This window comes from Homarus americanus, unplaced genomic scaffold, assembly GCF_018991925.1.
Source record: "Homarus americanus isolate GMGI-L3 unplaced genomic scaffold, GMGI_Hamer_2.0 scaffold34360, whole genome shotgun sequence".
Lineage (NCBI taxonomy): Eukaryota > Metazoa > Arthropoda > Malacostraca > Decapoda > Nephropidae > Homarus > Homarus americanus.
Window position 1 is genome coordinate 3,551,498 of NW_024739403.1, and position 23,403 is coordinate 3,574,900.

Genomic DNA, 23,403 nt, shown 5'->3' on the forward strand with positions numbered 1-23,403 from the left:
TTTATAAGCATCTCAGGGGGCACTACTCAGTTGAGTGTCCTTACTTGGAGCTGGCGGACGCTCGCCCCACAAGGGGTCACAGCTCAAGATTGAAGAAGCCGCAAGTCCGGAAAACCGTGAGGGCAAACTTTTTCGGAGTGAGGGTTGTAAACTCTTGGAACAATCTACCAGAAAGTGTTGTGACGGCACCGAGTGTGAGCTCTTTCAAGAGAAGACTTGACCAACACTGGAGCGGGTTCAGGTACATTCAGGAGCCGGTGCATGCCCAGTATTTGCCAACAGTGCGTGACAGAGACGTGACCGATCGCCCGGGCGGCTAGCGAGCCGACCTTTTGGTGAAGAATATAAAGGAAAAGAGTCGTGACCGATCGCCCAAGCGGCTAACAAGCCGATCAGTGGCGAAGAGGATAAAAGTAAAATAAAAGTATGAAGAAAGTCCCCGATCCACGTTAGGACACTTCACCGAATCCCTTTAATTCTCAGCCTTTCATGGGGTACACTGTCGAAAACCTTGGCAAAATCTAAGTATGTATTGCAGATATTGTTACCCTGTTCCAGGATTTGAGTCCAAACATCAAGTACCTTGAGTAATTGTGTCAAACAGAAGCATTCCGGAATAAAACCGTGTTGGTAGTGTTTTACAATGTTTCGTAGTACTGTAGTTCCACTATGGCATCTTTTACGATGCTCTCTAGTACTTTACACACTATGCTGTTCTGGTTCACTGGTCTAAAATTATAATTATTCGTGTAGTAACGCTCACTCTTATTGAATATGACTCACATTAGCCAATTTCTAGGCATTGGGGACCTTTTGTTCATCCAAGCATTTGCAGAACAGGATCTTCAGGGGCTCAGCAAGCTCGTTGCACAACTCTCTTAGCACTCTGGGATGCACCGTGTCAGGGCCAGGACTATTATGAACCTTAAGTTTTGACAATTTATTTCTGAAAACCTCTTCTGAGAGCACAATGTGGGTCAGTGCTGTGTCATACCGCCTTTCCTCAAATGCAGGAAGATTGTTCGCACCCTCTCTTGTGAACACCGAGGAAAAGAATTTGTTCAACGTCTCCGCCTTGTCCTGGTCTGAATCTGCGTAACTATCATCTCCAAGCTTCAGATCTGATATGCCTACTCGCGTTTTTAATTTCGATTTCACGTAGCGGTACAAAAGCCTTTGGGTTTGACTTGACCTCGTTTGCAATCTGCCTTTGGAACTCTTTTTCAGCCCTTCTACACTCTGACTTTGCTTGGTTCTTGGCTCAAGGTATCAACTTTCATGTCATCCAGGCGCTGCTAGATGACCGGAAAGGGCGCTTACGTTGCTCATCATGTTCGTGTTCCCTTTATGATATGTACATTAAAAGTGCGTTTCACTTGCCAATTTTTATTTCTCCAAGAGTGGAAATTATCAGAGATCAACAAACAACGTTGCTACAAACTAACCCTAGACCTCATTTGCAAAATTCGAGTGAACAGAATATAATAATGATGCTTATACAGTATAACTGAAGGTAAAACTAATACTAGTAATAATTCTTTTACTGTACAAGTGAATGTAAGACAAACTAATAATAATCCTAATAAGTAAGCATGAAAAAGTGTACATTAATTTTTTTCTCGCCAAAAAAGGAAAAAAGAAAAACACTTTAGGAGAAGTTTTCCACTAATAACAAAAGATTCCTTAAGTAAACATAATTCGTACCTATAAGGTATTCACTTCATGAAATTACATGAACATACCTCAGACTTTTTTAACATAACGTGACTTTATGGCCTTTATTGGCTGTGCTTGGAACTGAAAAAAATGTGTACCTTTGTTGAGTCTTATCCCATAACCAGAAAGACATTTAAAGGCGTGTGTACATGTTAATTAAGTGTGAAAACTTGTTGTGTATGTTATTTCTGTGCTCTTGTGTAGTTCCATGTACACATCCTCTCATGGGTGTACACATGTGTTTGAATATGGTTAAGAGTATAAAATAACAAACTCATTGAGTTTATTTGCAGTAGTTACATTTGCCTTAATATTCCTTATACTTTGTTTATCCCTTTGACATATTGCAAGGAAGGCAATACTGGTTTAACCCAGGAGAACATTGAGGTGCTCCTGCCAGAGTCTTCAGGAGGTGGCGGCAGCAAGTGTGGCAGCCGGAGAGGGCCTCTGTGAAGTTGGCACTGCCGAGGTCAAGTTTACTGCAGGTGCAACGAACTCACTTCCCTTAGACGTATTTGTGAGTGGAGAGGCGAGCGTGTGGATGTTCCAGACGCTGCGTTTACCATCCAGAGAACATAAAGGAGGTGGATGGCCATTGGTAAGAGCATGAGCGAGGCAGGAGTGGGCGTGGTGGTGACGAAGGTCTCTTCCGGTGACATACTCAAGGAAGCGCCTCAGGAGAAGGATATGACTCTGCTGGGCCGTCCACAGTGTCAGGAAGTCCTCCAGCACGTGGTGGATGCGAGTGGGACGCGGCAGAATTAACTTACCCCACTTACTCATCATCTCAGATTCTGTAAAAAGAAATTAAGTTTTAAAGGAACCGGAAAACTTCACATTAAGAATGCTTGCAATAACAGTTATATACAGTATATCAGTCAGTAATCAGAACATTTCAACCTGACATTGTAATTTATTTATACATAGGATCAGCTTAAGTTTATTTTTCAGACAGTTTGGCATTAAAAATATTTTACATAGTTAATGCAGTCCTGACCCTTGATATCTCCCTCCAATACACCGAATATCTGAAGTAATAGCAGATGTTCCAAAGACACTTCACTAAATAGGTAACAAAAAATGAACCTAAGTAAAGGAAGGTGTACTCACAGAAGGATTATAGTGATAGCAGTTATTCCATGGAGGAAGCAATTACCTGTTGGGATCTTCTTGTAATAGTAGAAGACGGGGTGCAGGAAGTTGGAGCGATGGGCCTCAGCTGGGTCACCTATGGCTCTGCCTATTTTGAAAGTGTCCTTGTCGGGGCCAGAGAAATCGGGGCCGTATTCCATGAGAACCACTATCACCTCCCCAACCTTCCGTCCTGTCAGCTCCTCTAGGCGTGACAGCAACTGCACCGGGAACTCCTCCAAAAATTCAAAAGTCTGACCTCCACTGCAAGAAATGACAATAAATTAGACGGGCACTGGAGAAGGGAAAGAGTAAATGGAATTCTACTTAATATAAATATCAAGAAAAACCGACTCTTGTGCACTTCATGAAAGTCTATATTGATATAGTATATATCAGTATATATTGATATACTGGAGATACTGCTGTGCAAAAGGAATCCATAAGGAGGTGAAGAATCATTGATTCTTCTTTAAACTATGTTGACATGAAATTAACATTCTGTCACCAAAGGAAAATTATGAACAAATTTCATTCATGAGAGAGAAGTCAGAAACAATATTAGGACATGTCCGTGTTAGCCATCAACAACATCTTACTCGCTCAGGAGGACGATATCAGATAAGACACCAAACATCTGGTAGGTAGCGGAGGCTTCGTTGATGCGGCGCACCAGCACATTGAGCAGATCACGAGTCGAGTAAGACTTCACAGGCCACCGTTGACCCTCGAGACGCCACTCCAGCAGGCGATGTAGAGAACGTACTGGAGAGGACATGGAACACTTGATACAACACAGTACAACTCAGTGGAAATGGAATAATTTTCATGGTAAGGAGATAAAAATACTTAGAGAATGATGAGTTAGTAGTGGAAGGTATAACTAAATATGGATACGGGAGAACAATAAATGATGTGCCAAACTACAGGGAATAGGTAAAAGAGGGGTATAAAGCACAGTTATTTTGTAGCGTATATGAGAATAAACTAATTTATTATTGTCACAAGAAGAGAACAGGAAATAACGTAACAGCAAGAAACATTTTGATACTACTATAATAACTGAACTAGTGTAATCTGTTAAACACAAAGATTAACATATGTGAAGCAACTCAAAACACGGAAAATGTTTGTATTTCTTGAGGAACATAACCTACTTAAAGAAGAGCCCGATAATTTCTTTCCCAAGAGAGACATTAAGGAAAAGAAGTACCATAAAAAAATAAGTTGAGGATGAAGTCACACAATAGTAAGTAAGAGAAAGCTACCATGAGACTTCCTAGCATACCGTAGTAAACGAAAAGGTGAAAAACTGTGGCATAGAATCACAGGCGTGGATGATTCTCACCTGTGTACCGAAATCCATGGATGAAGCCACCGGCAGACTTGCGGTAGTCGAGGGAGTGAGTGATGGTGCCAGCAAAGAAGAGTCCAGGTACGTTCTGGGCCTCGTAAGTGTGTTTGATCCCTGGGAACTTGGACTTCTTTGTCGACCGCCCGGGAAGAGTAGAACTGCAGAGGAAAAGTGGCTTAGTCAGATGTTGGGGGTGGGGAAGTGGTTTAAGAGGGGGTCCTGGGGATAAGGGCAGTGGTTTAAAATGTGGTCCTGGGGGTGGGGCAGTGGTTTAAGAGGGGGTCCTGGGGATGGGGCAGTGGTTTAAAATGTGGTCCTGGGGATGGGGCAGTGGTTTAAATGGGGGTTACAGTATTTGGAATGGCTAGGGGATTTCAGTGGATAATGAGAGAAGTGGTATTGTTTGTTATAATTTGATAACGAGGAAACAAGATAACTTACTTCTCGAAAATGGAGAAGTCGAAGTTGAAGCCGAGGCAGCGAATGACGTGGTCGTAGCCTTCCCTCAGTGAGAAGTTGTCGAAGTCACTCTCCGTGGTGACCTCCTCTCCAAGTTCTAATAAACCACAACAGAGACGTTCAGGTGAGTAAATGGCCAAGTACAAAGGCAGACAAGGTTGATGTTGTTGGTAGGTATGTGGTTTAGGAACTAATGTAGTAATTAGGCTAATAAACAAACAGGTAAGTTAAATTAAGATTGATATATAAACAGGAAGGTATTATTGGCAGCCATGAAAATTTATGGTGCCTAAAGAAGGTTGACAGAGGGGAAGACCCATGAAAAGACAATGCCAACGTACAGTAAAAGCCAACAGTATTAAGGTTGGAATGCATCCCGCTGAGCTGTGGATGGGGGTAGCAACACGAGAGGGCAGAGATAATCAACGTTTATCTTTGGCAGAGGAAGGATGCTGGTGGTTTGTTTACTCCCTCACCTTCCTTTACTGCTCCTAACGAGTTTGTCCTTCACAGGTCTAACGTCGGTGAGGAAGTATACCTGAGTGCTCTCAATACCAGTGAAGTGGAAGTTATCAAAACTGTAACTCTGATTATTAACTTTGCAATTCAAATTCTCTCTGGCTACGATTCATATAACCTTACTGAATTTACGGTTTTAAATCATATACTTTAATATTTAGTCCCGATAAATATTCGTGTTCATGGTACAGTACATCGTTGTTTATTTTGCTATATATTGTTGATGATTGTTACTGCAATAAACGAGACATTAGTAAATAGAGTAAGTTTCAAGATGTTCACCATTATTCAAGCCTTGGTGTTACTATGACTTAATAAACTAAACTTTCCTAGTAAGGTTTCCATTGCTGGAGTACACACTAGCTGCCGAATACTGTCCGGGCACCTTACCGCATTCTTCCTTGTCTGTCACACTTCTTTCTTTATTCTAGACACACACAGCCCCGGCATTATTAAAGTACCAAGTTTCTCTAGGATTTCGATAGGATGTCCTTCCATCATTCCTACAGTCCACACCCCCCCTCCCTTGGGATGCGTAGGATCCTCCTCTCGCATTCATTTTTATCGTCCTGAGCTTTCCTACAGCCTCCCTCTGTAGCCAGCATTTCTCTTCTTCCTGGACGTTTTCTTATTTCTCTTCCTCTTCCTCCTCCTCTCGTCACTTTTCCTAATTCTTCTCCCCACTCCCTTTATTTTTCTTACCTTTGCCCCAGTCCCCTCATTTTCATCCTTGTCTCCTCATTCTCATCTGTTCTCTACCTTACCTCTAACATCCTCCAACATCCTTCGCTCTCCCTCCTCCTTACGTTTATCTCTTCTGTTATTCTTCCTTTGCCATCCTCTTATTCATCATCCTTATTTTTTCTCCGTCCCTTCATATTTCCTCCTCATTTCCCCTCCTCGCCTCTACCTTTATCTCTTCCTCCTTCCTTAAGCTCTCCCTTCACTCCCTTATTTCTGTTTCTTTCTCTTCCTTTCCATTCCTCAACCCTCCTCTTCCTTCCACTTTGTTATTCCGGTTTCTCCCTTTTCTCATTCCTCAAATTTCTTCCTTACTCCTTCTATCATCCCCTCATTCCTCATCCTGTTTCCTCATCCCTCCTTCATCTTCAACATTCTAAGTCCTTCCCTTTTCAACCACCTTCCACTACCTCTCCTCCTCCACCTTCTACCACTACCTCACCTCTCCACCTTCCTCCACTACCTAACCTCTTCTCCTCCACCTTCCTCCACTACCTCACCTCTCCTCCTTCACTACCTCACCTCTCCTCCTTCACTACGTCACCTCTCCTCCTTCACTACGTCATCTCTCCTCTACCTTTTACCACGACCTCATCTCGTCTCCTCCACCTAACACTACCCCACCTCGCCTCCTCACCTTTCTTCGCCAGTACGTATTTGCGGGATTCAGCGTCCCAGGGGAACTGAACGAAGATGCGGCCGTCACGACGTTCCAACACCATGTCCTCTACAGCCGCCTCCAGCAGTCCATCCAGGGATTTGAGCTGATACGTGTCCAGGAGTCCGTTGTTGATGGCTCTGTGGAACATTGGAACAGTGTACAATGGTGGGGGGTAACATGGTATAGTGGTAAGGCGAGGCAGGTACAAGGATGGTGTGGTGAGGGAAGTACAGTGTTTCAATGGTGACAGGAGGTACAATGTGGTGTGGGGAGGGTCAACAAGTGCCAAATGACTCTGGGTTAGGTTAGGTTAGGTTGCTGTACTCAGCAGTGTTATGTTAACTTAAAGAGAGAGAGAGAGAGAGAGAGAGAGAGAGAGAGAGAGAGAGAGAGAGAGAGAGAGAGAGAGAGAGAGAGAGAGAGAGAGAGAGAGAGTGTTGGGTACGAAAACACTTTCAGTTTCAAACAAAGGTCAAGTGAATATTCTACATACTGCATTACAGCGTACACACACACACACACACACATACGAGAGTGATTTTTTTAATCCGTGGTCTCAGAGCCCATAAAGATCATATAATTATATTATCCGAAGAATAAAGAAACACGAGTATATATTTCTTTGTTTTTTTTGAGGGGGAGAGCAAAAGATGTTATTGATTTTCATATTAAAATTAGACGAGAAAACTTATTTCTTAAAACGTCCCCCCCCCACAGAAAGGAATCCCGTATTTTGAAACGGAAAACCTGGCAACCTTACTTTAGGTCTGCAGCTGGTCGTGGGAGCTGGAGACCATAACACTGAGGGGTGTGTTACGTGTACTGCAGCCGACAGGAGGCATTGGTGGAGGCGGTAGGTGCTGGTCTAATATGCCTGTTAAGATAATTTTAAGAGTGTTTGATCTTCTGAAGGAAAGTTGACAGTTTGTGAATGTAGTAGCTGTTCCTGGAGATCAGGTGTCAATATCATGAAAAAAAACCCCACTTGCTTGGCACATGTTTACGTAACTCTGCGGTGGTGACGAGGTGACTGATTTAGAGTGTCTGGTGGGTGAGTGAGGCGGGACAGACTGGCTGGGGTGAGCACGTAGTACAACACGTATCCACAAAATCACACCAGGTCATCATGACAGAGGAAATCGACGCCTCCACGTTCATTCGTTCGAAGGTGGTGAAAGAGTTAATATCCATCAATATGGTAACTTTCTGGAACAATTTGCCACGCTTCAGAGACGGCAATAACGTTGGCTGTAACTGATTTGACAACAATTAAGATATGTGACTGTACCATATTCAAGAAACGACCTGTCTGGTGTGGGTTCTCGTGGTCTCCGAGCAGAGGTGAGAGCCTTGATGGGTTTCTGTACATGACGGCACTTGTCTGCGATCACGAGCATGGAATAAGCTCACTGATTTTGGTAATTCAATAACCCTGTTGCTAGGATATCCATATCCTCGCTTTTAACTGAACTGAATGTGCCGGGAGTATTTCAATGGTGTATGTATAACTCTAGGCGTAAACACAAGCTGTTGGTAACAGTCGACCGCGACCCTAGGCCCGCCACTGTCCCTACCAGGGCCAGAAATACAACGCTCGCTCTTGATAATCGTTCTAATTCTCGCTTGTTTTCCTTGGATCATACTTCTGGATCACAGTTTGCTAAAAAAAATAAATGGATTTATCATATAAATTGTTTGCTGGGATAGGTTAACTAACTACATATGTTAGGTCAATGATAGTTTATCTTAAGTCAGTACAGTGCAAGTATGTTAAATTAACTTGATGTTAAGTAGAGAACACGTATAAGTTACCTAAGGTCGCCGACGTAGTGAGTGTTCCAGGAGAGTCTGGTCCGTGACCTCGACACCATGTGGACGGTGCTGGTGCTGCCGTAGATGGAGTCGGCGGTCTCGAACGCTGCGTTACCTGACGAAGGGTCAAGTTAGGCTTAGTAAAGGGAGACAGTACGATGATAAATTGAGGAAGATAATTATAGTTAGACCTGAGGCTTTCTGTGACAAGATGTGACAATGCCTGTTCTGTATGCACTTAAGTGTACAATAACTATCTATTGACACCACTAATGATTCACGACACTCCTGCCTACACTCAATAGTATTTGTAAAGTAACTAACTTATATGTTCAGACTTTCATCAAAGTTTGCTTCAGTAACACGTCCTTAACTTTTGGGATGTTTTTACATTTCAGTTTATTTCGAACAAAGTGAAATTACAACACTGAACACCAGAAAATATTTGCCTTGTGCCTCATTATATACAACCTTCCTATGTATATTGATGTATGAATCTGTAGTACTTAATGTCTGTATACAACAAGACTCTGAACAGACAATATAACAGTGGTGCAAGTTTACTTTAACAACTACTGTACTCCTCAACTTACCCCTGCCAAGGATGAGCACACTCTTGCCCTCGAAGTAGGTGGGGTCATTCTCCACGTCCTCGTAACCTTGTACCAGCTCTGACCCGGGGAAGGTCGGGGAGTTGGGCATACTAAGTCCCGTAGCCACAATGACATACCTGTGGAAGACGTCAACATGGGTTAGGTTAGGTCACCTGGCATGACGAGGATTATGTCAGGCCACACGCGGAACGAGGACACAGGTCGATATTAATTATCTACCTTATCAATAATAACGACAAAGTTGACATAAACAGTCATTTCTATTAGTTGATGTCCAAATCAGCTCGCCAGTTACAGAGATTAAATTGCGTTAATTGATACAGTGTTAGTTTGAAGAGTTGACAGCTAAAAAATAGTTCATACCGTGATTCAGTCAACTCTCGAGTGCAAAGGTAATACATGTCAAAATATTTAATAACTGTTTGGTGAATAGATGGCTGAATTCATAAACGGATTTACAGTTCTACATTTACTACGGTGTTTCATTGCTAAAATTTTTTAATACTGCGTAGGACTGTAATCAGATTTCAAGCACTACACATCGACCGGGGTAATTATGTAGGAGGGAATATATATTTATTCTGGAAACTACGGACGACAGTACCAACTTTATGATGGCTGCTGCTGGACAGGAAGCACAATTTCATGTCAGGATTTGATTTTTTTTTAAGAATAAACACTCATAGTTACCTGCAGAAGAAAGGATCGTTCACGAGCAAGCCTCACTTACCAAACAATTGGGTAATCATAATTTACCTCACGATTGGAGAGTCTTCACTCCATGCTGAGCTACGAGAGAGAGAGAGAGAGAGAGAGAAAAAAACTTTTTTGAGATACTGTACAGGTGTGGATAGTTACTTGCAGGTGTAGGGTCGGTTGTGTTGGTCGCGCATGGTGAAGTAGCCTCCTGGACGCTGGCCTGAGCCTGGCATGCGCCGCAGCCGCTGCACCGCCGTGTTGTACTGCACCCGCAGCCCCAGGCGAACCGTGTACTCGTTCAGATAACGCACCATCGTGTCCGCCTGCGGGAAGTCAGGGTGGATTTAAACACACACACACAGATTTTCCGTAATATTTTAAAAACAAATTATATATTTTCAAAAAGTTTATGAAGTCTTCCAATAAATTTATTCACAAAAAAGAAAAGACAGAGAAAGTGAAGAAAAAATCCATGTCTCCGAGGATATGAATATTAAAATGACGATTTGTTCCTTCATACCAACACACGGGGATTCTGCGAGTTCTGACTTACTGTACCTCCAGGAGAGAAAGAACTCTGTGAGAAGTACCTGAAGAAAGGAGAACTTACCTCTTGGGTGAGAAAGTACAGGGCGTCTCTCATAGGCAACACATCATGGAAAAAATTATAATATCTCTCCTTCAGGTAAGATAATAGAGACAAATCAACGAAGATTTGCCGACGAGAACCAATAAAATGGCCACTGACGAATCTCACACCCCCTTACATGAAAAAGGGACTTACCTCGGGGAAGAAATCGGCGGAGAAGTGCTTGTAGAGGAGGGAGGGATCGTCAGACAGGAGGGAGTTCCAGTCATGTCTTAAGTTGAACTCCTGGTTGCTCCTGCCGGTGTAGCGCTTGTTGATGCTGATGAGGCGGCGGTTGCGAGGGTACGTGCTGAAGAAACTACCTGTAGGAGGACGACACACACCTGGGGTTAGTGGTGCAGAGAGAGAGAGAGAGAGACTCGACCACACTACCCCTAAAGGTATTGACCTAAACTGCAATATTCTCCGCCAGGATGGATGATATTACCTGAGAGTGCGGCGGTGGGTGATGAAGGTGGTGGTGGTGGTGGTGATGGGTGGTGTTGATGAGTGATGGTGATGGGTGGTGGTGATGGTGGTGATGGTGGTGTGGTGGTGATGGGTGGTGGTGATGGGTGATGGTGATGGGTGATGGTGATGGGTGGTGGTGATGGGTGGTGGTGATGGGTGATGGTGTGGTGGTGATGGGTGGTGATGGGTGGTGGTGGTGGGTGGTGGTGATGGGTGATGGTGATGGGTGATGGTGGTGGTGGTGGTGATGGGTGATGAAGGTGGTGGTGGTGGTGGTAATGGGTGGTGTTGATGAGTGATGGTGATGGGTGGTGGTGATGGTGGTGGTGATGGGTGGTGGTGGTGGTGATGGGTGGTGGTGATGGGTGGTGATGGGTGGTGGTGGTGGTGATGGGTGGTGGTGATGGGTGGTGGTGATGGGTGGTGGTGATGAGTGATGGTGATGGGTGGTGGTGATGGGTGATGGTGATGGGTGGTGGTGATGGTTGAAGGTGATGGGTCCGTGATAGTGGGCGGAGGCAAGTGATAGGTGGGTAGTGGGCGGCATGTTTGTGTGGGCTGTGGATTATGAGTAGCCGTTGGGCGACATATGATGGGCGGGTAGTGGGCTGTAGATGGTGGATTAGGCGGTAAAAAGAGGCGCAGCTGGATGGTAGACACCCTGGCCTGCCGTACGTGTGATATCCCAAAGTCATCACCTGGTCGCTCCACTTGACGGTATTGGTCACACACAGACACAGAGAGAGAAAGATACCTGTGGTCTCAACTCTGGTCTTCGGACGAGTGGGAGACAGACCCTCCACTGATATACTTCTGGGTGTGTTTATATCATGCTGTTGAGTATACTGCAGTGATGTGATCGCCAACACTGCGTGGGTTATGTGTGTACCACATACTTAATGGCTTGTATCTTTTTCAATTTAATGAGACGAGTGAATAAAATATATTTACTTTATTTATCTATTTGTTGGGGTCAATATTAAATCAAACTCGTTTATCATATCCAGGTATTTTTTTTCTATACAGTTAAAACGAGAAGTATTTATAACACTTGAGAAATAACAACATATTCACACTGAGCCGGAGCACTAGAGGTGGACACAGTAACAGATTGACCAGTGGTAGATCTTGGTCTGCTGCCACAACTGATGAAGAGTCGCATCTATTGACATAGTCATCTTGCCTAAGAAATGTGAGAAGCAACCCAGGAAATCCCTACGTATGGTCAACTTTAGCCTGAACACAAACTGAAACCAACTGATAATTCCCTCCCATCGACGTGAGAATTGGTAAATAAATTTTTGGTTTCGAGAAAAATCCGAGAACTGGAGAAAATGTACATTGTGTTCACCAGCAGGAGAGACACTACTGATGTACGTCCGTGCTTGATGCTGAAGTGTGTACTGAATACGGCTGTAGCTCTTGTGTACCAGCTCACTCACCCGTGTCATGTAGAAAAAAAAATGTCACACAGCCACTTTTAGTCGACAGTAAACCAAGTCACATTACGTGTCGTGGTCAACCAGGAGACGTCAGGTAGGTTCCTGGCCACTCAGAGACAACAAGAACATTCATACACAGCTTCATTAATTGAGAATTTAAAATGGGTCTATTTATACACACACACACACACACACACACACACACACACATACAGACATCTGGAGGAAGTAAGACGCATTCTGGTTACACATCGTTCTATGTTAAGGCAAAAATGAAGTAGGTGATAAAGTTCTTAAGGTCAACAGTAATGTAAACAAAGAGTAATCTGGCGAGGCGGTGAGCCGGGCCAGGTCAGTCAGTAGAGAACTAAAACAGCCCAACAGCGAATGTCGGTGATAGTGACGTGTACAGCTGATGGTGAGTGAGGCTATGTCGTCTTTAGTTATACTTTACGGAAACCAGGGTAAGGTCTAGTCACTTTTACCATGAAATATTTCCTTTTCGTTTGGTGTCCCACTGTCACCAGCGTCATCACCGGCATTTCTTAACATTTTAGTGGGAATATTATCCACACCCACACAGCCACCCACACATAGCCACCCACACACGCTACAGTCTTCCTATATTGTCTCACACAGCCAAATACCCAAACTAAACCCGAGGACCTGAGCACAAAGTTGGAGTTAGGGGAAAGAGAATAAATAGAGACAGAAGAGAAAACCAATTTACTAAGGTAAAATTTGTAGCTATGTCAGCCAGCTCTATGAATACTAATCCTTGCTGCCTTCCTCACTCATTGACAAGAATTGCTGGTGAGAGCCAGTGGGAGTGTTTGCTGCTGGGTGTACGATTCTTTTCGTTGCAAATTTACTCTTATAGACGATGGCGAATTACTCAATATTAACGAGTTTTTTTATTATATGGATTTATGTAATAATAATAATAATAATAATAATAATAATAATAATAATAATAATAATAATAATAATAATAATCAATACAATATCTTCAAACTTTATACGAATATTAGTAAACTTGTACGTAATAATTGTGTTTGTAAGGCTAAGAGTGGTGAAGATTATCACAATTGTAAGGGAATAAGGACATATGAAGCTTCTAGATTCGCCCTTGTTGCGTAGCCGAGGCTCTTAAATGCGTTCTCACATCTGACTTAAATGGCCTAGTTACTCTTTCTTACAAGTCATTAACGGGAAGTGAGCGCATGAACCGTTGAAAATCCGTCTTTGTAGTGTAGCTTATAATGAACCGGCAAGACACGTTCTCACACTTGTTATAGAAGTGTACGAACGCACGAACCACTGAGAATCCAACTGTGTCGTAGTTTAAATGAAACCAGTTAGAACCCGTCTCACATATTATCCAGTTGAGACAAAAATTTGAAGGTCCCAAAACATTAAAGAATTTATCTGTGTCTTGAACCAGTCAGACGAGTTCTCACATCTCCGGCTGGTGCACCGTAAGAGACCCGCGACCCCAGTTTGGTGAATGAGGCCTGGCCAGAGATCCACTCAGCCAAATGTTGCTCCGAAGAGATGGGATTAGAACTCCATCTTGCTGGCGGTTCTTTTAAAAAGGTTGAGCGGCTCTACCAGGCACGGCTCAGGAGAGGTCCAAAAACCCTCTTTTATGCGGTCTTATACGAGATTAAGAAACATAATCTGGTTAAAGGGATTTATTACACGCGCTGCAAAAGGTTCTGGAGTGGTATCATGCACCGATCCATACGTTCAAGAGTGGGTGGTCATTGGTGGGCGGCGGCGGCGGCAGGTTTGGGTGGTAAAGAGGGGCAGCGAGAGACAGGCAGCCAACCAGAACATTAACTGTCCACAACGACGAATGAAGGAAGGAAAAGAAAACGAAAAATAAATTTCTTACCACTCAATTCCTCGCTATGTAAACAATTCCTACCCACCACCTCCCCAACACCCGATCTATAAGCCATCTTACGACGTATACAAGAATCTCCAGTAATTTTCTTCAACGTTCCAGGGATGCTACACGACCTTTCCAGTCACTACCAATCAGAGCGGGGACGACTCCTTCAAGGGACTACCAGGCAGGGTGAGGGGACGACTCCTTTAAGGGACTACCAGGCAGGGTGAGGGGACGACTCCTTTAAGGGACTACCAGGCAGGGTGAGGGGACGACTCCTTCAAGGGACTACCAGGCAGGGTGAGGGGACGACTCCTTCAAGGGACTACCAGGCAGGGTGAGGGACGACTGCTTCAAGGGACTACCAGGCAAGGCGGGGGGATGACTCCAAGGACTACCAGGCAGGGTGAGGGGACGACTCCTTCAAGGGACTACCAGGCAGGGTGAGGGGACGACTCCTTCAAGGGGCTACCAGGCAGGGTGAGGGGACGACTCCTTCAAGGACTACCAGGCAGGGTGAGGGACGACCCAAGGGACTACCATGCAAGGTGAGGGGACGACTCCTTCAAGGGACTACAAGGCAGGTGAGGGGACGACTCTTTAGGGACTACAATGCAAGGTGAGGGGACGACTTCAAGGGACTGCCAGGCAGAGTAAGGGACGACTCTTCAAGGGACTACCAGGCAAGGCGAGGATGACCAAGGGACTACCAGGCAGGGTGAGGGACGACCTTCAAGGGACTGCCAGGCAGGGTGAGGGACGACTCCTTCAAGGGACTACCAGGCAGGGTGAGGGACGACCTTCAAGGGGACTGCCAGGCAGGGTAAAGGACGACTCCTTCAAGGGACTACCAGGCAAAGGGAGGATGACTCCAAGGGACTGCCAGGCAGGGTGAGGGGACGACTCCAAGGGACTACCAGGCAGGGTGAGGGGACGACTCTTCAAGGACTGCCAGGCAGGGTGAGGAGACGACCTTTCAAGGACTACCAGGCAGGGTGAGGACGACTCCTTCAGGGACTACCAGGCAGGTGAGGGACGACTCCTTCAAGGGACTATAAGGCAGGGTGAGGGGACGACTCTTTAAGGGACTACCATGCAGGGTGAGGGGACGACTCCTTCAAGGGACTACCAGGCAGGGTGAGGGGACGACTCCTTCAAGGGACTGCCAGGCAGGGTGAGGGGACGACTCCTTCAAGGGACTACCAGGCAGGGTGAGGGGACGACTCCTTCAAGGGACTACCAGGCAGGGTGAGGGAACGACTCCTTCAAGGGACTGCCAGGCAGGGTGAGGGGACGACTCCTTCAAGAGACTACCAGGCAGGGTGAGGGGACGAGTCTTTTAAGGAATAATGTTTTTTCTCAAGATTAATTCAGTGCAGTAAAACAAGTGTGTTCAGGCCCACATTATTCTTTGTTTCAAGATCTTAATAAAAAAATAATGAAACACGTCTATAGTTGCAAAGTGTTGGTACATATTTTGAGCTTAATTCTGACAAATTCTAGACTTTAAATATTATATTTTAGGTTATATTTTGACAAACCTTAAATAACCAATAACGAAAAAATCCCTGGTCACCACTTTTGGAGAGAGAGAGAGAGAGAGAGAGAGAGAGAGAGAGAGAGAGAGAGAGAGAGACTTACCCCAGCTAACATCTTGTTGTGTTCCGGGACACTGAAGGCAGAGTAGCTGTCAGCAGGTAATTCCTAATCCCTATTCTTGGAGGTCTTGCCATCATTCCCTCCTACCTACTTCCCTTACTCTTTGTATTCTTAGATTTCCCTCGGTCATTCCTCAACCACTCTTTCTCACACAGGTTTTCGCTTCCAATTAACTCTCATCCTTATCGATCACCTTTCTTCCTAGAGCCAATACACACTCCCCATTCCATACCGTCTAGAATATACCACTATCTCGTTTCTCCTCCTTCCCTCTCTCTCCCTTTCTACCAAATTACGTGACTATCTGTTCCTGTTGGCATGCTTCTCTGTCTGTCCCTCTCTACCACCATTTCCCCTGACTGAACACCTCTATTAACGACTACACAATAACAATACTTCAATAATCATTCAGGATAATCTACCAAAGGCTGACAGAAATATTTATCTGGACAGTGAATGGCGAGCAAACCCAGCGAGGTATGGCTGACCGGACAGAGAGACAGACAGACAGACAGACACCCCTACACTCTACACAGGGCTTAATCCAATACACAATCTCCACTATACTTACACATTTATAAAGATGTATGGATAATATTGAGACTTATTGATCATGGTAGGTATAAATTGATTAATACGGGTATGTAGAGATATATTACCTTAAGATGTTAACTATATGTATAACGGCTTTAAATCTTAAGGTATGGGTAATATGGATAAGTTACCATTATTCCTGCATAACATTTATATAGATACGGATAATATAAGTAACCTAACCCCGCTTCACCTAAACATTAACCACCCCTAACACTATTTAAGGTGGGGGTAGGTTAGGTTAGAATTAGGGTGGTTAATTTTCAGGTGATCCAAATGCTTTAAAAGTTGTCTAATATATACATAAAATTATCCTACTTTCGAATATATTCTTAAACTGTTTTCCCGCCCCACAAAATAATCTTTGTTATCCACACACACACACACACACACACACATACATACACACACACACACATACACACATCCTCCTGCCCTGTGCGGATTCTTGATTGTCGTTGGATCTAACCTAACCTAATCCACCTGTGACGTACATAACAAATGACAGCACCACTAAGATAAATAATGAACAAGGTGATACAGAGTTTATGTACACGCAACGTATGTGGTATGTGTATATTGCAATCACTGTACACACACACACACACACACACACATATTATGTACCTATTTTTACACCAGTATGCAAGTTAATAAAGAGAACTTTGTTTCAGTGTAATATAATTTATCAAATCAATTGCCTATCAAATAATCTACAGATACTACACTAATGAAGTATAGGGTTAGCATATAGCATTAGTTAGTACAAATATCACCTGACGCGGGAAATCCCGGGGAATATCATGGTTTGTCCCAGAATCCCGGGATGCTAAGAAACCCCCAAAACAGGAAACCCTAGTTTTGATCCCTCGGGTGGTTAAGCAATTGCTGTACCTCCGGCAACACCCAGTAAGCTGCCGGAGATCGTAAACTTTGCCCACAAGTTAGTTATTTCTTTAAAAACATTAATGCCTGCTTTAATTCCTCCTTTACATAATTCTTCCTACGCAGGATACGAAGATTAAACAAAAATCATAGTGAGGCGCGCGTGTGTGTGTGGGGGGACCCATGAGCTCACCTCACATGAAAGTTTAAATTGAGTTTCTCACACCAGAACAGAATGACTGATGACGTCACAGATCATTCTGGCGGGCAAAAAGAAAAACGTCAGAGAGTGAGATTTAGATTAGTGAAATAAAAGGTCAGTTGTTCTGGGTGAAGATTTCCGACTTGGTTATTTCCCCATGGTAATAGTTTTTTGTAGAACTAATAAAAATATGCTGGAAATACTGATGACTGTTCGTTATCCCCCCTTGTCTCAACTTCCTGTTTACCATTACTTCTTTACACAATTAAGAGGATAAAATATAACCCATTCCTTTGACTAAAAAAGACAAATTGAACAACATGAGGAGGCTACTGGGCCACTACGGCCATAATGACTCAGAGTTGACGACCACCAGTCTAATTTTTTTTTATTGGACACTCCCCTACATCCTTGTGTAAGGTGAAGCGCAGAAGCGTTTACAGCGCCCAACAGGGAAGCATGCTAAGTTCATGCTTGCCTTTATGTCTCATGAGTTAAGGGCGTAGAAACCTGAAGAGTCAAGGGCATAGAAGCCTGGAGAGTCAATGGTTTATGTCATCAAGTTATTGGAAGCTCCAACAACTTGTCCCTGAATACGAATTCGCAACTTTCGATTTACACCAGGTACCTACTTTACTGCTAGGTGAACAGGGACTAATGGGGGCTAGGAAGTATGTCCAAACAACTTCCATCGGCCCGGGAATCGAACCCGTGACATCTCGCTTGCGAAGGCAAGAGCGGTACCACTCTACCACCAGCACCCCCTCACCAGTCTAATGTAAACACAAACGAGAACACAAGAACAAACGCAAATAAGTAGAATAAGTTTCATTTTGAGAGAGAGAGAGAGAGAGAGAGAGAGAGAGAGAGAGAGAGAGAGAGAGGATCAAGTGGCCTCGTAACCCCTGGGGACGGTGATACACCTCCCCCCTCCCCCCGGTAGACTATCAACACACCTTCGTTCGTGGAAGGAGCGTGACGTCACCAGTTTACAGGACCCCGTGGCTCAGCAGACAGTATAGTATTCCTGGTAAATATAATAGTTATTTACCTTAGGTTGAATTAAGACATCACAAGAAATACAGTTCTTGTATAGAGTGAAAATGTGACTAAGACTACGTTAATTACACCGTGATTGATGGGGGAGGGGGGAGGGTCAATGAATAAATTGTGGGTACAACAGGAGTATAAGCTAGTTAAGGGAGCCACTGTAGTTAGGGCCATTTAGAGCTGTAAGGTGACAACGAGAGTAGCAGTGGAGTTAGAAGGCCATTTAATAGACAGGAGAAGGGTGGCCACTTAACAGATGAAGGACAGGGCCATTTGGTAATCTCACAAAGAGAGAGTTACTACAGAGCCGATGTATAAGATTAAGTAAAGAATTGGTCACTTCACCGTCCAACAAGTGTGCAGGCAGAGGCATTCATTCACACCTCGGATGTATAAAAATGAAACCATTGATTGGTTAAGTGAGGAAGGAGGAGCCTTTATTTAGCAGGATTAATGGATCAAGTTGTGAAATTATTGAAAAGATGGACAAAGAAATGGGTGTAGCAATTAAGGGGGAAGGAAGGAAGGAAGGAAGGAAGGAAGGAAGGAAGGAAGGAGGGAGAGAGGGAGGGAGGGAGGGAGGGAAGGAGAGAGAGAGAGAGAGAGAGAGAGAGAGAGAGAGAGAGAGAGAGAGAGAGAGAGAGAGAGCACCAGCCTCCCTCCACCTCCTCATGTATTTTGGTATTCTTACAGTCCACAACAACATTCCAAAATAGTCATCAGAGACGCGTTGGGCGACACACGTCAAAATTATCTGCTCGAAAAAACAGGGCGGGAAACCATGACAGCTTCATCTGGAGGAGGAAAAGAAGGTCGGTAGATAAGGTTCCTCGATACAGCACACCTACGCCATCATCACCTGGACCATCATCGTTGCTTCTTCATTAATTACAGGTGTCAGTAATGGTCGCCCGGTAGGAGGAATGTTCGGTTAGGTGAATCAAGTGTTGTGATGGGGAGGTCTCTGGGTGATGTACTCTGGTCTAGTAACATACACACACTGAAGAGAGCATAACGTACTTCTAAAACTGACGAGAACTAGCGGCATTAAAACAGCTGGATTAACGGTGAACAACAATAACTCTCCAGCTACGGCTCTCAGGACCTGCAGAGGCTGACGAAGCTGTTTACACACAAAGTAGGTTATCGTGACGTCATTGTTATTATGTACAAAAAGGTGGTAGAGAGTCAGTCAGATTAGCAACCTGGAACTTGGTCAAAAATTTTGTGATACCACATGGCAGCAGGACCTACCTGAACAATATATGCATATGAGCGTGTAGCCATTTGTACATTTTACGCAACTAAGTCAAGTTTGATTTACGTATAACGCAAATTATCTACAAATATAAAAATGCAAAAAACCCAGTTTATTGACACATTATAGAAGTCCTGTGTTCTACACAACGAAAACATGTCGCCCACGGCAGGTGATGAGCTACAGCAGCGAGGCAGAACACCATAACGAAGCTGTCAACACAACCTCATGAAAAGTTGTCAACACAGTTTATATTACACCAGGAGACAAGATGTTTGGATGTGTTGGCCTTTCTACTTAACCCTACACATTCAGCAATGAGAGAGAGAGAGAGAGAGAGAGAATTATCGCAGATTAGATGGGAGGAGTCGGCCGACCAGTGTAGGCCAGCCATCACTGGTAACACATCTCATGGTCCATTTCTTGAATATAAATGTATTTGTGTGGTTCAATTACACATGGACGCAAGCACACACGTACACACACGCGCTCGCCTAAACACACACATTTATTTATAAAGATAAATCGTTTCATTGTTATCTTAAGAGCGTGTAAGCCCTCAGCCCTCCTCCCTGCTCCGGTTACTTATCTGCCAGTACGCTTCAGTGCCTCCTAACCTCCGCTCTCCTCTCTTCAATCGTCTTCTCCCCACTCGCTTTCTCCACACGACGCTATCATCCACCTACGCTCGCAGCTGCTCCTCTTCCCCCTTCCCCTGCGATTACAGCTCTTCCTCTTCTCCTTCCTAAACTCCCACTGTCGTCCTCCACAGCCACAAGACTCCAGTTATCGTCCACGCACCACGAGACAAAATTGTTCCCCTACTTTCGTCTTACTGAGACTAGAGGTAAATGGTTGTCTCCAGTACGGCAGTACCACTTACTATATGACGACTGAGAGGAAGCAAGTTCATCTTTGAAGAAAACTCTCCAGGAGGGCGGTGATCCGGCCAAACCTTTAGGTTCTTCAGGTCCTCAGAAGACGCCGCTCCGAGCTCATGTCCTTCACGTATCTACATCCTATTAGTGCCAATCTTCAGTGCACACACCTCGAAATCGTCGAGACTCAGCTTAACTTTCTCCCAGTCTCCAGCTTTTTTTCCATACCCTCCACCTTTCTTCCTGCCTCCTCTTTCTTTCCCCCTCCCTCCTTTCTTCTAATCGTAATTTACCCTCTAGTCATCCCCCATAAGCGGGTATGAGTCACGGGGGCGTACATGTTAAAAAGGTAAATGGCAGAGATTTCGAGATGATCCCAACATTCTATGTCGCAACGCGGGGAGACTCTCATGTCAGTCTGGTTGTAAGGGAGACTTTTGACGAGGCCGACGTAGACTAAAGTTGGATAAGGTCGTCCTGTTAGAGGATGTCACTCGGTGGGTCACAGCCTCTTGACCTTTTTCTCATTTTTCCTTGCGGATATTTCGTAGCTCCCACGGCATGTTAAGGTGAGGTCAAGTTTGGTTAGATAAAGCTATGTTAAGTTAGTTTAGTTAGGCCTGGTTAAGTTAGGTTGCGTTAAATCACGTTATGATACGCTGGGAGATATCAGACAAGTGTCGTGGTCAAATCTCTTCACAGGGGTGTATCCTTGACAAAGTCTGACTTAACGACTACTCAGAACTTGGCTTTACTGGCCAACCAGAGTTGCCTTGCGAGAGGTTACAGCCTCAAGAGTTATCAGTAAAGAACACTCTCAGAGCCAACTTATTTGAAATAGGCTTCGTGAACTCTTAGAACAACCTGACAGATTGTTGTGACAGCTCCATTACGGTCACGTTTGATAAACACTAAATTCAAGCCAAGTACTTGCCAACAACGTAACAGAAGTGACGGACAGTCTGGCCAGCTATATTAAGCAGAGGACAGAGAGATTATCAACCAACTCACGGCCTGAGCTACGTATCACACAGGGCGAGGCAGTAAAGGTTCATCTCCCACAAAAACTATTGACACTTTCTGCAGTTACCTGGTTCGTGTCAATGTAATTCCTGACACGTGTGACCAGTTAGTGCCAATATCTTAAACTTGACACAGTTAGGTGGCGATAAAAGCTTCAATTACTGTTCTTTTTACTCCAAAACACAAATAATGATAACATGGTCTACTTCCCTAAAATAACATAACCTAACTTACCTGGTGCTCAAGTCAGGTTATTTTTTCATTTTTGTTATTAAAGTAAGTCTAAAGTCAATTAATCTCTCGTAGCTTTATTTCTCTGTAACTTGTGCCATAACTGATGAAGGAAGTCCAAATAATAACCTTTTCTTTCTTCCTTCCTTCTTTCTTTCTTCTATCCTTCCATACTTCCACTCACCCTCCCTCCTTCCTCTCTTCTTCATTCCTTACTTGCCTCCACCCACTATCCCTCTTACGGGTTTTCTTCCTGTCTACCTTTCCATCATCCTCACTTTCCTTCCTTCCCCCTCCATTCTTTCCTTCACCATAGACACACACACCCATACACACCTCCTCTGGTTCTATCGATAAGAATAAAAGATTTTTCCTTCAAGTCAGTCTATAAAAATCCATCACATATTAAGGTTATTTTTAAAGGAAAACTTTCAGGAAAATTCCTCCAAACTAATTCTATTACAGTTCACTTATACTCGATAGAGGGAACGTTTATGGATTTCAAAGGTGGAGTGATGCTGTGTTGGCGCCTTAATGAGAGAGAGAGAGAGAGAGAGAGAGAGAGAGAGAGAGAGAGAGAGAGAGAGAGAGAGAGAGTGCGTGTGTGTATAAAAGGAGTGTGCGCAAGCGTGTGTATGTACAGAAGACGTTTACACCGTGGCCATGGGGTCTCTAGAAAACAGTGTGATACCTACTGGAAGGATAAGTGGGTTCCATAGGCCTGTGGTTTTATTATTTTTTTTATAAACTTTGTGCAAAACCATTTTTCATATCACATAAAACAAGTTAGCGAGACAAGTAGTTAACATTAACACTATAATAGATTCACGTGACACTAAGGACCTCACTCATGATCCTAACCTAACCACACCTGCGTCAGCACCTTGGTATAAACTCGAAGACTATATAAGACGGGAAAGCGTCTACCATTATCAATAAAAAAAACGTGAGCCACTAAGCTCCGATCAACGCCATCTATTGGCAACGCGGCTAACTAAACCGCCATCTATTGGCAACGCGGCTAACTAAACCGCCATCTATTGACAACGCGGCTAACTAAACCGCCATCTATTGGCAACGCGGCTAACTAAAAGCCCGGGGCGCGTGAGGGTAGCGTGTCCATGTTTCCATGGTAACCAGCGGAGTGAGCTGATATTACCTTGACGTCTTTGCCTTGACTTTGCTTTGACACATGCACACACAGACATATAATATCATACAGTAAATTCTATATGATCAATGACATATAGCAACGTGAAAACGTGAAGCACAAGCTCAGGGCAATCTGTTTTTGTACGTGTGCATACGGCACATGGGTGATGGTGACGCCCACTCATGGTTAAATGTCCCGGTCTTCGTGTAAACAAACAGACGACGTACAGACGACCCGCTCCTTGCACACACCAACGCCTTCTGTTAATCCTGCGGCCAACTATATGCTATGTGGCTTACGTAGTTTTCACCTTGCTTTTCCGTCTTTCT

General features: G+C 44.2%; 1 protein-coding gene across 2 annotated transcripts in view; it reads right to left on the minus strand.

The window, feature by feature from the left end:
* Window positions 1-1,370: 1,370 nt before the first annotated feature.
* The window catches only part of LOC121874533 (FAD-dependent oxidoreductase domain-containing protein 2-like), an 82,616-nt gene continuing 60,583 nt past the window's right edge, over window positions 1,371-23,403 (minus strand). For both annotated transcript variants that reach the window (XM_042378700.1, XM_042378701.1), the window contains 10 exons: window positions 10,491-10,657; window positions 9,866-10,029; window positions 8,987-9,123; window positions 8,394-8,508; window positions 6,558-6,718; window positions 4,643-4,757; window positions 4,196-4,359; window positions 3,447-3,612; window positions 2,873-3,111; window positions 1,371-2,510 (listed from right to left, as the gene is read on the minus strand). In XM_042378700.1, the coding sequence (XP_042234634.1) occupies window positions 2,122-2,510; window positions 2,873-3,111; window positions 3,447-3,612; window positions 4,196-4,359; window positions 4,643-4,757; window positions 6,558-6,718; window positions 8,394-8,508; window positions 8,987-9,123; window positions 9,866-10,029; window positions 10,491-10,657 (1,817 nt within the window). In that variant the 3' untranslated portion in view covers window positions 1,371-2,121. The remainder of the gene's footprint in view (window positions 2,511-2,872; window positions 3,112-3,446; window positions 3,613-4,195; window positions 4,360-4,642; window positions 4,758-6,557; window positions 6,719-8,393; window positions 8,509-8,986; window positions 9,124-9,865; window positions 10,030-10,490; window positions 10,658-23,403) is intronic.